Below are 18,865 nucleotides of genomic sequence, written 5' to 3'. Positions count from 1 at the left end.
TAAATAACCAAAAAACACTCATTTCACCTATTTCAAAAGCTGGGAACAAAAGATGCCCCAATAGCTGTTATTACTTAGGAAATTACAAAGGTTTTAGGAGCCATGTGGGAACTGGCGGGGGGAAGACCAAAATATATATTTCTTAGCAGTATATTACAATATCACAAGTTGTATCAAGACATGAGAGAATGGCGTAGTTGGGGAACTACAGTTCACATTGCCTGGAGTGTAGGCTGTTTGGATAGGGAAAAGATAAAACATGAGGCTAGACCAGATGAGGCATAGGTCAGACTGTGAGGGTCCTTTTGTATTCATTCCATGCTAAGAAGTTTATATTTAATTCTGAAAGACATGGGTAATAACCATTTAAGAATTTTAAAGCAGGGTAAGCCATGATGCTGTGGGTGGATAGGGAAGGGCTGAATGGGGTGTTAATGGGGAAGGAATATCAGCATGTAAGCCTTGGGTAGCTTTGGGTCAAGGATACTGGGCAGCCAGAGGAAAGGAATAGAAAAGGGAGACACCAAAGATAAAACCTTGCATTTTTCAGAAGATTGCCTGCTGTGTGCCAGTGCTAGAGAGGGGGATGAGTCTCTATTCCTTCTCTGAATGGATCTCACTTAGGTTTCTGCTCCTGTGACTCATAAATTCAAGCTGGTGCTATCAGTACTTTTATTAACTGATATTATTAAGTAGGTTTTTATGGGCTAATTACTTGTTTAATCACATTGTACTTATGGGAAATTGTGAATTCAAACTCAACTCTTAAAAAAAACAGTTGTTACATAACCAGTTTATGATCTGAATATTACCTATAAACTTAATTTTCAATCAGACACACACAAAGATGAAAACTCAGAAGAATAAAAATTTTGACATAGTTTGTTTTGTTAGCCTTGTTTCTTAAGGTTTCAAATGTATTTATAACATTAAGATGGCCAGTTAGCATCTCAGCCTCTTTCACTCACTTTCCTTTTGGCCCACAAATCTAAGCTTCTGTTTTAGTAAAATATTTTATTTCCTTCTTAACCTGTAAAAATACAGATCCTCTCAGCTTTCTTGGACCTTTTTTGACTTTCTTGCCCTTTGATCTTATGTCACACATATTTCATTCCCATGAATGTGACCACATCTTGTGACTGGCTTATTTTTCATATATTTGTTCTCTTTTAGCCTTGTAAAACCCATTTTTATCTCTTCATTACATGTATCTTTCACATGAGTCTTACCTTTATTACTGCTATATTATAATAATAGTTCAAGATGCTAATTCAAAAGGAAAAAAGTTTATTGGGTCTCCTGCTACTCCTAATTCTTAAGATGGTCCAGGAACTTCCCTGGTGGTCCAGTGGTTAAGACTTCGCCTTCCAGTGCAGGGGGTGTGGGTTCGATCCCTGGTCAGGGAGCTAAGATCCCACATGCCTCACAGCCAAAAAACCAAAACACAAAACAGAAGAAATATTGTAACAAATTCAATAAAGACTTTAAAAATGGTCCACATCAAAAATAATCTTAAGAAAAAAAAAAAAAGATGGTCCAGCCATGAGGTAGCTGATTTGGCATTCAAATTTATGATAGAACTAGAATTCCCAATATTAAGGAACAGATAACTTTATTCTCTTAAATGTGAAAATCTCCTTTCATTACTAACGAGTTAGGAATTATGGGGACATTCTCAGTTTTGTAATTGGACTAAGGGTTTTGTTTCAGAAGGATTGTAAATATAAACTTAGGAAATGAAATTTGTGATAAAGTTAATGACATTTATTGATCACTTAATGTGTGCCAGACATAATACTAAACTATACCAACTACTTTAGATACACGATATCTATTAATGCTCACAGCAGTTTCATGAAGTTTGTGTTGTTTTCATCTCTCTTTTATATTGTGATATGAAAGGTCAGAGAAGTTAAATAATGTCCAAGTTTGCCTAGCCGTTAGATGATTTTATACTCATGTCTTAGCTCCCAACGTTTATGCTTTTTCTGCTATTCTCTACAGCTCATTACACACATAGACACACACACACACACAGCTACAATGCTTTGGAAGGGGGTATCTGCATATATTGGCTATTGCAAAATTTGAGAAAAGCAAACATCAGTTTTAAAATTACTAAATTCACAAATCTGTTGATGAGTGTAAATTAAGATAACATTTCTTACTTGCTTTTTCACAGACTGAAGGGGCTGGACTTGCCACTTGTATAGAACTATGTGTAAAAGCTCTTCGCCTGGAATCTACAGAAAATACTGAAGTGAAAATATCTATTTGCAAGACCATTTCATGCTTGTTGCCTGAAGATCTGGAAGTTAAACGTGCTTGTCAACTGAGTGAATTTCTTATTGAGCCTACGGTAGACGCATATTATGCTGTGGAAATGTTGTATAACCAACCAGACCAGAAATATGATGAAGAGAATCTTCCAATACCAAATTCTCTACGCTGTGAGCTCTTACTTGTATTGAAAACTCAGTGGCCCTTTGATCCAGAATTCTGGGATTGGAAAACCTTAAAACGACAATGTCTTGCATTAATGGGAGAAGAAGCATCCATTGTGTCTTCAATAGATGAACTAAATGACAGTGAGGTTTATGAGAAAGTAGCAGACTATCAGGAAGAGAGTAAAGAAACTTCCATGAATGGTGGAATTGGTGCTAATTCTGGCCTTCTTAGAGACATTTGTGATGAAAAGCAGAAAAAGAGAGAGATAAAACAATTAAGAGAGAGGGGATTTATATCTGCTAGGTTCAGGAACTGGCAAGCCTACATGCAGTATTGTGTGCTATGTGACAAAGAATTCCTTGGTCATCGAATAGTACGACATGCTCAAAAACATTACAAAGATGGGATTTACAGTTGCCCCATATGTGCAAAGAACTTTAATTCTAAAGAAACTTTTGTCCCTCATGTCACATTGCATGTTAAACAATCTAGTAAAGAGAGACTAGCAGCTATGAAACCATTAAGGAGGTTGGGAAGGCCTCCTAAGATCACAACTACCAACGAGAATCAGAAGACTAATGCTGTGGCCAAGCAGGAACAGCGGCCTATCAAGAAGAATAGTCTCTACTCAACAGACTTCATAGTGTTTAATGATAATGATGGTTCAGATGATGAAACTGATGACAAAGACAAATCTTATGAGCCAGAGGTGATCCCAGTCCAGAAACCAGTACCTGTTAATGAATTCAATTGCCCTGTAACTTTTTGTAAAAAGGGCTTTAAGTACTTTAAAAATTTAATTGCTCATGTGAAGGGACATAAGGATAATGAAGATGCCAAGCGCTTTCTTGAAATGCAAAGCAAAAAAGTTATTTGCCAGTACTGTAGACGGCATTTTGTAAGTGTTACTCATCTCAATGATCACTTACAAATGCACTGTGGCAGTAAACCATATATCTGTATACAAATGAAATGTAAGGCCGGTTTTAATAGTTATGCAGAGCTCTTAACCCACCGAAAGGAACATCAAGTCTTTAGAGCAAAGTGCATGTTTCCTAAATGTGGCAGAATTTTTTCAGAAGCTTATTTACTATATGATCATGAAGCACAACATTATAATACCTATACTTGTAAGTTCACAGGTTGTGGTAAAGTTTATCGTTCTCAGAGTGAACTAGAAAAGCATCTGGATGATCACAGTACTCCTGAAAAAGTGCTGCCTCCTGAAGACCAACTTAATTCTTCTGGAGATTCTGTTCAGCCTTCCAGAGTGAATCAGAACGCAGAAGGGAACACTAAGAAAGAAGGATCTGTGCTTCCTTCAGAAAATAACATGGAAAACACCTTCCCAGCAGATAGAAGTGGTGCTTGGGATAAAAGCAAGGCAGAATCACCTGTGACCAAACAAGACCAGATTTCTGCTTCAGAGCTCAAGCAAGCTGATGGACCATTGCCAAATGGTTTGGAAAACCCTGCCCCTGTTCCTCTGCTTCAGGCCAGTGAGGTAGCTGTGTCCATTAAGGTATCCCTCAATCAGGGGATCGAGGATAACTTTGGAAAGCAAGAAAACTCAGCTGTGCAAGGCACTGGTGAATCACTGGTCACAAACTTACATACACCAGTTGAAGATCCTTGTAATGATTTGTGTCATACAGGTTTCCAAGAGAGAAAAGAACAGGCTTGTTTTAATGAAGCCCAGATTACTCAGAATTCTTTAGTAGATTCGGAAGCCCTCAAAATAGATGACCTTACTCCACAAAACTTAGAAAGACAAGTGAACAACCTGATGACCTTTTCTGTGCAAAATCAGGCAGGATTTCAAAACAATTTACCAACTGCCAAGTTTGAATGTGGAGGTAATGTTAAAACATCGTCCAATCTTTATAATTTACCTCTGAAGACATTAGAAAGTATCACATTTGTTCCACCACAGCCCAACCTCAGTAATTCTTTAGGAACTCCATCAGTGCCTCCAAAAGCACCAGTTCAGAAATTCAGTTGCCAGGTTGAGGGATGTACTCGAACCTATAACTCTTCACAGAGTATTGGGAAACACATGAAGACAGCACACCCCGACCAGTATGCAGCATTCAAAATGCAACGCAAAAGCAAAAGGGGTCAGAAAGCTAACAACTTAAATACACCAAATAATGGGAAGTTTGTTTATTTTTTGCCATCACAGGTGAGCAGCTCTAATAATGCATTTTTTACACCACAGACCAAAGCCAATGGGAATCCTACTTGTTCTAATCAGTTGCAGCATGTCTCACCTTCCATTTTCCCAGCTCATTTAGCAAATGTGTCAGCTCCACTCTTGCCCTCAGTGGAAAGTGTCATAAATCCAAATATACCTTCTCAGGATAAAAATGAACAAGGTGGTGGTATGTTATGTTCCCAAATGGAAAATTTATCTAGTACTACCTTGCCAGCACAAATGGAAGATCTAACCAAAACAGTTCTGCCTTTGAATATCGACAGTGGCTCAGATCCTTTCCTTCCGTTACCTGCAGAAAGTAGTTCAATGTCTCTCTTCCCTTCACCAGCAGATAGTGGGACTAATTCTGTTTTTTCCCAGCTGGAAAATAATACAAATCATTTTTCCTCACAGATCGAAGGGAACACTAATTCCTCTTTTCTAAAGGGAGGTAATGGTGAGAATGCAATTTTTCCTTCACAAGTCAATGTTGGAAATGACTTCAGTGGCACCAGTGCCCAACAGTCTGCACTGGAAAAAGTGAAAAAAGACCGTGGGCAGGGCCCAAATGGGAAGGAAAGAAAACCCAAGCACAACAAAAGGGCTAAGTGGCCGGCAATTATCAGAGACGGGAAATTTATCTGCAGCAGGTGTTACAGGGCTTTCACTAACCCCAGATCTCTGGGTGGACACTTGTCTAAGCGATCTTACTGTAAACCACTGGATGGGGCAGAAATTGCTCAAGAACTTCTGCAGAGTAACGGGCAGCCTTCTCTTCTTGCCAGTATGATTCTCTCCACAAATGCAGTAAACTCGCAGCAGCCGCAGCAGCCTACCTTCAGTCCAGGAGCATGTTTTAAAGATCCATCATTCCTGCAACTTCTTGCTGCTGAAAATCGCTCCTCAGCATTTTTACCAAATACATTTCCTCGGAGTGGTGTGACTAACTTTAATACAAGTGTTAGTCAAGAGGGAAGCGAAATTATTAAACAGGCTTTGGAAACTGCCGGCATTCCCAGTACATTTGAGGGTGCCGATGTGCTCTCTCATGTTCCCCCAGGTTGTGTCTCAGACCCAGCACCAGTAAATGCAACAGTGATGCCAAATCCACCTGTGCCACCCCTGCTGCAGACTGTATGCCATGCAAACCCCCTGCTGACAGACCAGACTAGGACACCAAACTCCAAAACTTCCTCCATTGAGGAATGCAACAGTTTGCCTGTTTTTCCAGCAAATGACTTACTACTGAAGACTGTTGAAAATGGTCTGTGCTCTAGTTCATTCCCTAATTCTAGTGGGCCATCACAAAATTTTATCAGTAACAGTTCACGAGTTTCCGTTATAAGTGGTCCTCAGAACACAAGGTCTAGTCATTTAAATAAAAAGGGAAACAGTGCTTCTAAGAGAAGAAAGAAAGTTGCTCCTCCACTAATTGCCCCTAATGCTCCCCAAAACTTGGTAACAAGTGACCTAACGGCAATGGGACTTATAGCAAAGAGGATTGAGATACCAACTACTAACCTTCATTCAACTGTAATTCCTAATTGTGAACCTCAGGGTTTGGTGGAAAATCTAACACAGAAATTAAATAATGTTGACAATCAGTTGTTTATAACTGATGTGAAAGAAAACTTTAAAACCAGTCTTGAGTCCCATACAGTGTTAGCTCCCTTAACATTAAAAACTGAAAATGGTGATTCCCAAATGATGGCTTTGAATTCATACACACCTTCAATAAATTCTGATTTGCAGATTTCTGAAGACAATGTTATACAAAACTTTGAAAAGACTCTTGAAATTATTAAAAGTGCTATGAATTCTCAAATACTTGAGGTAAAAAGTGGATCTCAGGGTATTGGTGAAACATCGCAGAATGCTCAAATAAATTATAACATTCAGCTTCCTTCAGTAAACACTGTACAAAATAACAAATTATCCGATTCTTCTCAGTTTTCTTCCTTCATAGGTGTCATGCCGACAAAAAGTAACATTCCTCAGCCTGAAATATTACATAAGGAGGATCAAGTACAGGAGATTTTAGAAGGCTTACAGAAATTAAAATTAGAAAACGACCTGTCCTCTCCAGCACCCCAGTGTGTACTGATAAATACGTCAGTGACACTGACTCCCACTCCTGTTAAACCAATTCCAAATGTCACACTTGTTCAGCCAGTTTCTGAAATGATAAGCAACATTCAGTTTAATGACAGAGTTAATAAACCCTTTGTGTGTCAAAACCAAGGCTGTAATTACAGTGCTATGACAAAAGATGCACTGTTTAAGCACTACGGTAAAATTCATCAGTACACTCCAGAGATGATTCTTGAAATTAAGAAGAATCAGTTGAAATTTGCTCCATTTAAATGTGTAGTACCTACATGTACAAAGACATTTACGAGAAATTCGAATCTCCGGGCACACTGTCAGTTGGTACATCATTTTACAACAGAAGAAATGGTAAAGTTAAAAATAAAAAGGCCTTATGGAAGAAAATCTCAGAGTGAAAATTCGTCAGCCCCACGAATTACACAAATAAAAAGACAGCTAGCTATGACAGAGGAAAATAAAAGGGAATTCCAGCCTGCTTTAGAATTGGGTACAATGAAGGAAAATACCCTCAGTAATATAGCAGTGATCCCAGAAAAACAACTTCTAGAAAAAAAAAGTCCTGATAAAACAGAAAGTTCTTCACAAGTGATGACCGTTACTTCAGAACAATGTAATACAAATTCTCTCACAAATGTACAAACCAAAGGACGGAAAGTTAGGAGACATAAAAAAGAAAAGGAGGAGAGAAAACGCAAGAAGCCAGTTTCTCAATCTCTTGAGTTTCCCACAAGATACAGTCCCTACAGACCTTATCGATGTGTTCATCAGGGTTGCTTTGCTGCCTTTACAATACAGCAAAACTTAATTCTGCATTACCAGGCTGTACACAAATCAGATCTACCTGCATTTTCTGCAGAGGTTGAAGAGGAAAGCGAAGCTGGTAAAGACAGTGAAGAAATTGAAACTAAACAGACTGTGAAAGAATTTCGATGTCAGGTGAGTGACTGCTCTCGAATTTTCCAAGCAATTACTGGCCTAATACAACACTACATGAAACTTCACGAGATGTCTCCTGAGGAAATTGAAAGTATGACTGCTTCGGTGGATGTTGGGAAATTTCCATGTGATCAGTCAGAGTGTAAATCTTCATTTACCACGTATTTGAACTATGTTGTTCATCTTGAGGCAGATCATGGAATTGGGGCAAGGGGAAGTAAAACTGAGGAAGATGGCATATACAAGTGTGACTGTGAAGGCTGTGACCGAATATATGCGACCCGGTCCAATCTCCTCCGACACATTTTTAATAAGCATAATGACAAACATAAAGCTCATCTGATTCGGCCAAGAAGATTAACACCTGGTCAGGAAAACATATCAAGCAAGGCAAACCAAGAAAAGACAAAGTCTAAACACCGGGGGACAAAATACAGATCTGGAAGAGAAGGAACCAAAATGCCTAAGACCAAACGAAAGAAAAAAAATAATTTGGAAAACAAGACTGCAAAGATTGTGCAGATTGAAGAAAATAAGCCTTATTCTCTGAAACGTGGGAAGCACGTATATTCTATAAAGGCTAGAAATGATGCCTTATCTGAGTGTACGAGCAGATTTGTCACCCAGTATCCATGTATGATAAAGGGGTGTACGTCAGTCGTTACAAGCGAAAGCAATATAATTAGACATTATAAATGCCATAAATTATCTAAGGCATTTACATCACAACACCGCAATCTCCTCATTGTCTTCAAACGGTGTTGCAACTCACAATTAAAGGAAACTTCTGAGCAAGAAGTTGAAAAGAGTGATGTGAAAGATTCTGACACGGGTATATCAGAGAGCAGTGATAACTCAAGAACAACTGTAGTTCCACAGAAGGAAGTTGAAAAAAATGAAAAAGATGAAGTGGATGAGCTAACAGAATTATTTATTACCAAATTAATAAATGAAGACAACACAAGTGTGGAGACCCAAGCTCAGACCTCTTCAAATGTTAGTAAAGACTTTCAGGAAGATAACCCCTGCCAGTCAGAAAAACAAAAAGCAAGTAATTTGAAGAGAGTTAATAAAGAAAAAAATGTCTCCCAAAATAAAAAGAGGAAAGTTGAAAAAGCCGAACCAGCACCGGCAGTTGAGTTCAGTAGTATGCACAAGGAAGAAGAAACCGCTGTTGCAATACAAACCACTGAGGAGCATCCTGCCTCTTTTGACTGGAGCTCATTTAAACCAATGGGATTCGAAGTATCATTTCTGAAGTTTCTTGAAGAGTCTGCAGTGAAGCAGAAGAAAAATACTGACAAAGACCATCCAAATAGTGGGAATAAAAAAGGATCCCATTCAAATGCAAGAAAAAATGTTGACAAGACTGCTGTGACTAGTGGAAATCATATATGTTCTTGTAAAGAAAGTGAAACCTTTGTACAGTTTGCCAATCCATCACAGCTTCAGTGCAGTGATAATGTAAAAATTGTTTTAGACAAGACTCTTAAAAATTGCACTGAGCTTGTCTTAAAGCAACTTCAGGAAATGAAACCTACCGTCAGTCTGAAAAAACTTGAAGTGCATTCAAATGATCCAGATGTGTCTGTTATGAAAGAAATCAGTATGGGCAAAGCCACGGGGAGAGGGCAGAACTGATAACTCATGTGCTATTAATACATTATTTACAGTTTTATTTTAAATAGGAAGCCATCAAGCATGCTAGAATTGTGTAACCTTTTTCTTTTTCTTTTGTTGTTGCTGACATGAATTAACCTGGCCAAAAGAGAAAAAAAAAGAAAAGGAAAAAAAATGAACATGACATTTGTCATGTAAAACTTTTTTTTATCCCTATGGGACTTGAGGAACAGAATCAATATTTCAGTTACTGTAAATAGTCGCGCTAAACCTCAAATTTCTATCAGCCAGTTGCCCTTTCCATGAACTAAACTGAATTATCTGTGTGATTGATATGTTTCACCGGGTCACTGCTCATGTGTAACAGTACTCTGTAGATACCTTTTTTGTATATATTTATTATTGTAAATCATTTGCTGCCACCAGCAGTGTGTAAGTCTAAACTATTAAATGACACATTTATATTTGGAATTTTAATTTTTAACTAAGTGATCAAGTTTTTAAAACTGTTCTTTTATTGTTTTAAATTAAGAATTTTTTTAACTAAAACTAGAAACTCTGCCATAGTTCATTGATTTTTACATAAAACATTTATTTACAAGACTATCTCAAAAAATTACATTTCACAAAGTAGGCACGTTATATCAACACCTTGCTCTGCTTTGTAAATTTACCCTCCAGGATTTTTTGGGTGGTACTCATGTGAAATTAAAGCAGATTCTTTAGCAATTTCCTATAGCTGCAGTTTTCTTTTCAGTGCTTCTAATTGGATATAGTTACTATGATTCCATGAAATATAATGGAAATGTGAATAAAGAATTTACTACATCAAAGATTTTAAACATTTGGTATTTAAAAAAAAAATCCTTTGTGAATGTGATAGAAACTAGTAGTGTGGAGCAGTGTAAATATTTGAGGTGGTGATTTGTGAAGTAGCCCAGTATTGCCTTAAATAAAATCACATTTCATTTCTTGTTTTATACATGTGATCTTATAAAGGTTTTTGGGTTTTATTTGTTTGTTTTTTTTCCCCCATTTTCTGAGATTTATAGATTGGTGTATAGCTTTAAACTGTATAAACTTTTGTGGAAAGATTTTTTTAAACATTTTTATAAATCTAAAAATTGGTATCATCAAAGTGAGCCCATCTTGTGTTTATAAAATGCAAGAGTCCTTAAACATTTATAATTACATAGATGAAACACTTTCTATAAGGAAGTTGGATGTTTTGATTTTACTGTTTATAGATGTTAGATTGTACAGATTTGTCTGTATTTTCCCACCATATCTAATGATACTTTTTTCATTAGGTTGGTCTTCCAGAGCAGTATTAGTTGTTACAATTGATTATTTTGGTTATTCAGTATATAGTTAGCTCTTATAGATTAGCTTTATTCACCATATTTATACTGTGGATTTACGGCCAGAGATAGAGGTTATTTCAGGAGAGTTTATTACCTTCCTTTGAATTCCAATTAAAATCAGTACTGGAAACAAAAGAAAACATCCTTTCAAATTTACTTTTGTTTCTGTTTGCCATAAATAGTAGCATTGATTTTTGACTTTGTTATAAACCAGTTGCGTTCACAATATTATTAGCCTGAGATATTGATGATATTGTGATATGAAATTGTGTATATTCCCTGTGCAACATCAGACTTGCAGGAAAAATGAAGCACTTAACATTAACTGAAATTGCTGGTACTCTGAATAAATAAGCATGGTCAAGGAGTGAATTATTTTCTTTTGGAAAATATTTTTTTAAGTTTTATTATTAAAGTATTATAGTTTTATTTTTAGGGCCGAATGGGTTATATTGAATAGTTGGTTTCACCTCCTTAAGGTTTATTACCAATATGCATAAAACTTGACACATTAAAATCCCTATCCTTTGGTAAGCCCACTGTTATTTATTAAAATAAAAGTTGTTCTTATGGGTGATTAATACGTTTTTTTCTAAATTAATAATAACTTTGAGTCATTTTAATATTAAATTTTTGTTAACAACTGAATGTTTCCGTACAGTTTTCTTAGAAGTTGACCTAGATCTTAAAAGGTAGGCATTTGGCAAACTGCCCTGTATAGTACAGCAGTAAGTAGGTTTATTTCTGATGAATGTAGTGATGAGCCTGTTAAGGGAAAATGCCAGTGTACTGGGGCTTTTCTTTTGCTCATTAGCTTAAGAAAATTAACCACTAGAACTTCTGTAATTGTTCTCCTACATGTTGGGGGTGGGGTGGGGCGGGCAGTTTGCCAACATTGAGTTAATTTTTTTTATATTCCAGGTACTGTATGCTAAAAGTAATTATGGAATAGTGGGCTTTTTAGCATGGAACAGAAAAATCAAATTATGGTATAAAATAATGAATTTATAGAACAACAGCATGTTGGTAAAATTTGATACAGAATGTAATGCCTAAGTATTAAAAAAGTATCAAAAAGTATATATTTTTCATGGTATAATTTTCCTCAATCTCTTGTCTTTGAGATATTTTCTTCCTACAGTGTAAAGTTGCTTAAGTTTTCATTTGAAAAATGGATTTTTTTCCCTCTTCTAAATTCAGAGAATTTGAATCTTACAGATCAGAACATGTTATTCAGAATACATCATTAAGTGAAATGTAACAGTTTGAGAAATTTTCAGCAATGTTAAATTCAGCATAATTAATTATTTTAAATGGCTGGACAGAGTTTTACAAAGGCAAATTTTGATCATCAGGTAAGCAAACAGTTGCTATAGTTATTAAGATAAAAGTACATGAAAGCTAGAGACATCGAGAGAATGCTCTGTTTTTCAGGGAAAAAGAGGTAGGTGGTTATGAGTGTTTCTAGAAAGATGGGTCTTGAAAGATCAGTGAGTGGTCGGCGGCTGCTCAGAGGGGAAAGGGGAATTCTAGGCAGGAGATAAGAAGCGGCATAGTGCGTTTGCAGTATTGCAGGTGGTCTGTGTGGAAAGATAGGGGGTTGGAGAAGCTGAAGCTGAGGAGGCTGATGGGCCAGGTCGTTAAGGTTCTTGTTTGCCACATTTAGTCTTTATCGTGTTTTGTTTTTCAAGTGGTTACTGAATGCATTTCAGTTGAACCGTTTGATCAGGTACCGATTTTAGAAAGATAATTGGCACTGTATAGAGGATAGGTTGGATAAGTTGGAGGTTAAGAGCAGGGAGACTTGAAGTAGTCCGTGAAAAAATTGATGGGCGCCAGAAAAAAGAATGTTACTGGAGTTGAGAAAGAGAGTAATGAATGTGAGAGGTGTCAAGAAGTGGAGCAGTAAGGCAGCCTTTTTCAAAATGTTTAGTGTAGTGTGCTAGCAGTGGGTGGGAAGGTGATGGCAGTGATGAAAGCCGTTTTCTAAACTGCGTGCTGTAGCTCCCCTTAACGAATCCAGTGTACATCAGCATATTGAAGACTGAGAGGTTCTGCTATACAGAAAAGATGTTAACTGTTAAAGTGGGAATTTTTCAGACTTAAATGACCGTGAACATTAAAAAAAATTTTTTTAATGTTAATATTTAGGTATATCCCACTAAGTTAGTGATTTAAGGAACATGTTTTGGGAAACAGCCATCTAAGATGTCATTCATTCAGCCAGGGCTCGTAATCAGCAGGTGTGCACCAGTGCACCTGTACCAGCTGTTTACACGTGGTGATTATCCTGATTGGTCAGTTTATCCATTCCAATTGGATTGATTCCCCTGCTGTATTGGTTGTTAATGTTTCATCACCCTACATCCAAATAACATTTATTGAACATTAAGTACACTTTGATTAAAATCCAGTCTCTTTACTCAAAGTCCCTGCCAACCTCTCCAGACATTCTTATGCTACTTCCCTTTTCCAGATGCTTCCATCTCCTGGAGCACATACTAAGCTTCCCCCAAACCACCACCACTTCAAGGGCTTTACACATATTTACTCCTGTGTCTGGAATGCTTATTCCTCTATTTGTATAGTAAAGCTTAAATGTCACCTCATCAGAGAGCCACCCGGATCACTCTGTAATGAAGTGTCACATGTTCATTCTCCATACCAGTGTTTTTAATTTTTATATTTGTCACTTACTATCTATGCCGCCCAACACTGCCACTCAGTGAACAAAATTTGTTTTATTTCCTGATGAACTTGCTCATTAGAGGTGCCTCTCATTTCAGTGATCGCTCCATAAATGGGGGCCCTACGCTTTGACATAATCGAAACCTGTATCACTTCCAAATATGGAATTCAGATTCCCTTTCTCCAACCACAATCTTTCTCCAGCTCATCTGCTCGAAATACCTCCATTAAAAAGTATTTCTACCTCATCACGAATAACAGTTAATGCTACCACTTGCTCACTATTCATCAGTTCACTCCCTGCCCTCAACTTGTCTGGCTTAGAGACTAGATCCCACTTTGCAAATATCCTCAGACCATACCCCTGCACCTCCCTTTATGTCGTGATCTGGAAAAATCGCAGTTTTCTGTCTACTCTTGAGCAGTTGAATAGGAGAAAATTGTTACAACAGGCAGGTTTATAATCTCAAAACTTAAATAGGCTCAAAACTGGCATTTTTTTCTGCAGTTTTATTGTAACAATTTGTTTCCACAAGCTTAAATGATTTATGTACTTTTTTTTTTCTTTTTTCTGCTGAGAAAATACAAAAATTTGACAGGAACTTTCTCAAATTTCATCACTAAGTTTACAAACCCATCTATATCTGCACTCTCTTCTACTTGTCAAAAGCCCTCCTCACCTTCTCAGAAACCTTGAATTAACTACTCTTGTTTCATCAATCTTTCTTTTCCTAGATCCTTTCCAACAGCTCATATTAGTCCCTAATAGCTACTGTTCTTGAAAGAAAAGGGGGAGAGTGGTCATTTGATCCCATCCAACTATAACCCCTTTTATTTAGTTCCCATCATAACTAATCTGAGTTGCCTCCATTTTTCATTTACTACCACTTTGTGTGTCCCTACAACTTTGCTGAAAGTGCTTTCATCAGGATCACCAGTCTCTTCCATGCTGTCATACCTGTAGGTTCTTTTTCTGCCCTCATTTACTGCCTCAGGAGCATTCAGTAGGGTTGAGGACTTCCCCTTTGAAGTATTCTCCGTTGGTTTTCTTGGCATCTTCTCTTGGCTTTCTCCTTATCCTTACAGCAGCGGTTTCTGGCTGCTCCATCACTGACTCCAATCCTAGTTCCTCTTCCAGGACCTGGACCTTTGGCTCCTTGTGTGACTCTACACTCTCTTTGGATGGTGTCCATTCTGTGGAGCTTAGTATTATCAGTGTACCTGTCACACGTAAACACATAACCCTAGGACCAAACTTTTTATAGTTCCAGGCTTTCATGTTCAGCTGCCTACCTCATAGTTAGGCATGTCATGTCATATCAAAGTCATTTTCCCCACCCTGCCTTCAACCTGTTCCTTTCCTAGTACTCTGTCTGAAGTCACTACCTAGGTTTCTCAAGTTAGGTTCTCTAGCCCCATGGCCAGTTAGTTACTCCATTATAGCACTCAACTTCCTTGATAGCATTCATCTTGAGTTGTAATGGCTTTTTTTCTGCCGTGCTTAAATCTCACGCCGCCACCACCACTGCCGCAAAACCAACCTATAGGTTGCACAAGGGCAGAAATCTTTCTAGTTAGATCGCCTACTGCTTTATGCCAAGCACCTAGTCCAGTACCTTAAACATAACATGTACTTAGCAGTAGTAAGATTTTATTGAATGCTTAAATGGAAGTTGAAGAAAACTTGACTCAAACTCTCATGGAGCTCAGAAGTACACAATTACTATCATTACTAGTTCTAGGGGTACTGTAAGAATATATAATAGCGTGAGAATATGATACTGCACGGTCTGTAGTGAGGGGAAGCAGTTAATGAAGACTTCACTAAAGAAGGCGGTATTGGAGGAAGCAAGGCAGAGGAAGCTCCAGGCTAAAGGGAAACTGAAAAACTGGTAGGAATAACTTTAAAGGAAATGGTTAAAAAAAAAAAAAACACCAAAAAACAAAAAACTGATAGCGTTTGAAGTAAGCAAGGACCACATCACACTGTGTCTTAGACCTAATTGTATTGGACTTTATCCTGGGTTCACATTTGGGTTTCAAGCAAAAGAATAAGATTCTTACATCTGCAGTTTTGTGGGTTTTTTAAAATCTATTTTTGGGCAGAGGCTACTCTTCGTTGTGGTGTGTGGGCTTCTCATTGTGGTGACTTCTCGTTGCAGAGCATAGGTTCTAGGCACGCAGGCATCAGTAGTTGTGTGTGGGCTCTAGGGCGTGCGGTCCTCAGTAGCTGTGGCACACGGGCTCAGTAGTTGTGGCGTGCGGTCTCCAGAGCACAGGCTCAGTAGTTGTGGTGCACGGGCTTAGTTGCTCCGCGGCACGTGGGATCCTCCCGGACCAGGGATCGAACCCATGTCCCCTGCTTTGGCAGGCGGGTTCTTAACCACTGTGCCACCAGGGAAGCCCCACATTTTCAGTTTTAAAAGTTCACTCTGGTGAGAGCATTCCAGTGGGGAATTCAAGTAGACCAGGTAAGAAGGCTGTCCAAGTCATCCAGGGGAGAGAGGATACTGTCGGTGTGGAGTGGTGATGGCTGAAGGAGAAAGGTGGATGGACTGGAGAGACCAAAAATATTTGAGAGGACTTGATCATTATGAGTTATGGGAAAGGAAGAGGAGGGGAGAAGTAGAGAAGATTTCCAGGGTTTTGCCTTGAATAAGTAGTTGAAGAAATACCATATGTTCAGGTAGGTGAGACGGGAAGAGGAGCCGTTTTGTGAATGGGTGAATGGCTATAGGAAAAAGTGCATAGAAAGGGCTCAGGGCTGAACTCTGAGGGACTCAGTATTTAAAAGTAGATTAGGGGGCTTCCCTGGTGGCGCAGTGGTTGAGAGTCCGCCTGCCCATGCAGGGGACACGGGTTCGTGCCCCGGTCCGGGAGGATCCCACATGCCGCGGAGCGGCTGGGTCCGTGAGCCATGGCCACTGAGCCTGTGCGTCCGGTGCCTGTGCTCCGCAACGGGAGAGGCCACAACAGTGAGAGACCCGCGTACTGCAAAAAAATAAAAATTAAAATAAAAGTAGATTAAGTGATAGGAAAAATCATGAGACATAGGATGGAAAGCATCCTCTGGCTTTAGTGGTAAGAAAGTAATTAGTGACCTTGGCAATTACGTAGTTTGAATGGAAGCCAGTTTTGAGGGATGTAGAGAGCAAGTGTACACGCCTATTTTTGGAAAGTTGGTTGTGAAAGAGAAGATAGAATGGTAGCTGGAGAGTGTTATGGATTCCAACTAGTTTTTACAAATGGAGCATATTTTAAGTGCCAGTGAGGAGGATTTGGTAGAGAGGGGTTCAGATGTGAGAAATAGATTATCATAAAATTCTTTACTTTCTGGCTTGGGTAATTGTGAATGATGATGCTGTTTACCAAGACAACATACAGGTGTACCTCAGATACTATGGGTTAAGTTCCAGACCACCACAATAAAGCAAATATCGCAATAAATTGAGTCACACAAACTTTTTGGTTTCCCGGTGTGTATAAAAGTTATGTCTACACTCTACTGTAATCCGTTAAGTATGCAGTAGCATCACGTCTGAAAAACAATGTGCACACTTTAAAAATGCTTTGTTGCAGGGGCAGTGGGATGAATTGGGAGAATGACTGACACACATACACTGCTGTGTATAAAACAGACAGCCAGTGAGAACCTGCCGTAGAGCACAGGGAACTCGGTGCTCTGTGGTGACCTAAACGGGAAGGGAATCCAAAAAAGGGGATATGTGTATGCGTATAACTGATTCACTTTGCTCTACACAGCAGAAATTAACACATTACTCAAAAACAGCTATACTCAAAAAAATTAATTTAAAAAGATGCTTTATTGTTAAAAAACGCTAACCATCATCTGAGCCTTCAGCTAGTTGTAATCTTTTGGCAGGAATAACATCAAAGATCACTGATCACAGACCACCATAACAAATAGAATAATAATAAGTTTGAGATACTGCAAGAATTACAAATGTGGCAAAGACGTGAAGTGAGCAAATGCTATTGGAAAAATGGCCCCGATAGACTTGCTTGACACAGGGTTGCAACAAACCTTCAGTTTGTAAAAAATGCAGTACTTGTGAAGTTCAGTAAAGCAAAGAGCAATAAAACAGGTATGTCTGTAGAAGGAACATAGCATTGAAGGAAAGGCTAATATTGAGTTTGAGGTTCTTGTAGGTCATTAAGGCAGAGAGGTATAGTGATCAGTTCTTTATAGGGGTCTGAAACAGCTCTGTCCCTTGAGGACAGGCATCCTGTCTTTGTCTTCTATCTCCTGAGCATTTAGCCCATAATCTGAGGTATAGTAAGCACCTGATACATTTTGCTGGAATTGAAAGAAGCAGCAAGCACGTAGGGGAAAAAATACGTCACCACAGGGAGAACCCTGAGGAACACCAATACTTAGTGGACACTCAGTGGGCAGAAGAAAAAGTAGCAGAGAAGACTTGGGAAGGAAGTGTTAGGTGACAGCCAGGAAAGGAGGTAGGGTATGGAGAATTATGGAAGCCAGAGAGAAAATGGGGAAGGAAACTAGTCAGGAGCTGACCTTATTGGAAGGCCTTTAAGGTAAAGTCGAATATTTATGAATTCTGGGGAGGTACCCATTAAAGAGGCAGAAGCTGACATAGAGTAGTAGATGGAACCTGGTCTCAAGAACAGGTGGAGGTATTAGCATTACCAAATAGAAAGGACAACTCTTAGACTAAGTCTGTTAAGTAGGAATGTTGAGTTCCTAGGAAACGGAACATTCCTGCTCCAGAGGAAGCCTTGGAAAAGTAGGAAATCAACATTTAAATGTTAAAGTTTGAAGTGAAGAATGAGAGAAGGGGCCAAATATAAAAGGATTATTGATCAGCGTTCAAGGCCCAGCTGAGTTAGGAGAGCATAATCTTGTAGTAGCACTGTCTGCATGGTTATGTAATATTTCCAGTAGTGTTCCTCAGCTTGAACAGTGGAGGAAGAAGGAAGAGGTTGCATAGTCCCAGGAGGAGTATTATTACATCAATGAATTGAGACTGGTTAGGGTAGGAAACAAAGCCAAGAGTACAGAAGAAAATGGAGTGGTCTGGCTTCCCTGGTGGCACAGTGGTTAAGAATCCGCCTGCCATTGCAGGGGACAAGGGTGCGAGCCCTGGCCCGGGGAGATTCCCACATGCCGCGGAGCAACTAGGTCCGTGCGCCACAGCTACTGAGCCTGCGCTGTAGAGCCCGCGAGCCACAACTACTGAGCCCGTGCTGCGCAACGAGAGAAGCCACCCAGTGAGAAACCCACCCACCACAACAAAGAGTAGCCTCCGCTCGCCACAACTAGAGAAAAGTCCATGCACAGCAACAAAGACCCAACGCAGCCAAAAATAAGAATAAATTTTTGAAAAAGGAAAATGGAGTGGTCAAGGGACTGGAGGTCTTTTTTTTTTTGAGGGGGGGTTAGAAGATTCAGTATTATTTATTTTTATACAATTTTAAAATTTTGGTGTATAGTTGATTACCAGGGTGTTTCAGGTGTACAGCA

The 18,865-nt window shown here is 38.8% G+C and overlaps 1 protein-coding gene across 2 annotated transcripts in view; it reads left to right on the top strand.

The window, feature by feature from the left end:
• Positions 1-11,751, top strand: part of ZNF292 (zinc finger protein 292) — an 88,445-nt gene extending 76,694 nt beyond the window's left edge. For both annotated transcript variants that reach the window (XM_033418858.2, XM_033418859.2), the window contains one exon: positions 2,183-11,751. In XM_033418858.2, coding sequence (XP_033274749.1) covers positions 2,183-9,328 — 7,146 coding nt within the window. In that variant the 3' untranslated portion in view covers positions 9,329-11,751. The remainder of the gene's footprint in view (positions 1-2,182) is intronic.
• The last annotated feature ends 7,114 nt before the right edge of the window (positions 11,752-18,865 follow it).

The sequence above is a fragment of the Orcinus orca genome, chromosome 12, assembly GCF_937001465.1.
Source record: "Orcinus orca chromosome 12, mOrcOrc1.1, whole genome shotgun sequence".
Lineage (NCBI taxonomy): Eukaryota > Metazoa > Chordata > Mammalia > Artiodactyla > Delphinidae > Orcinus > Orcinus orca.
Note: the sequence above shows the minus strand (reverse complement) of the source record. Positions and strands in the feature narration are given on the sequence as shown.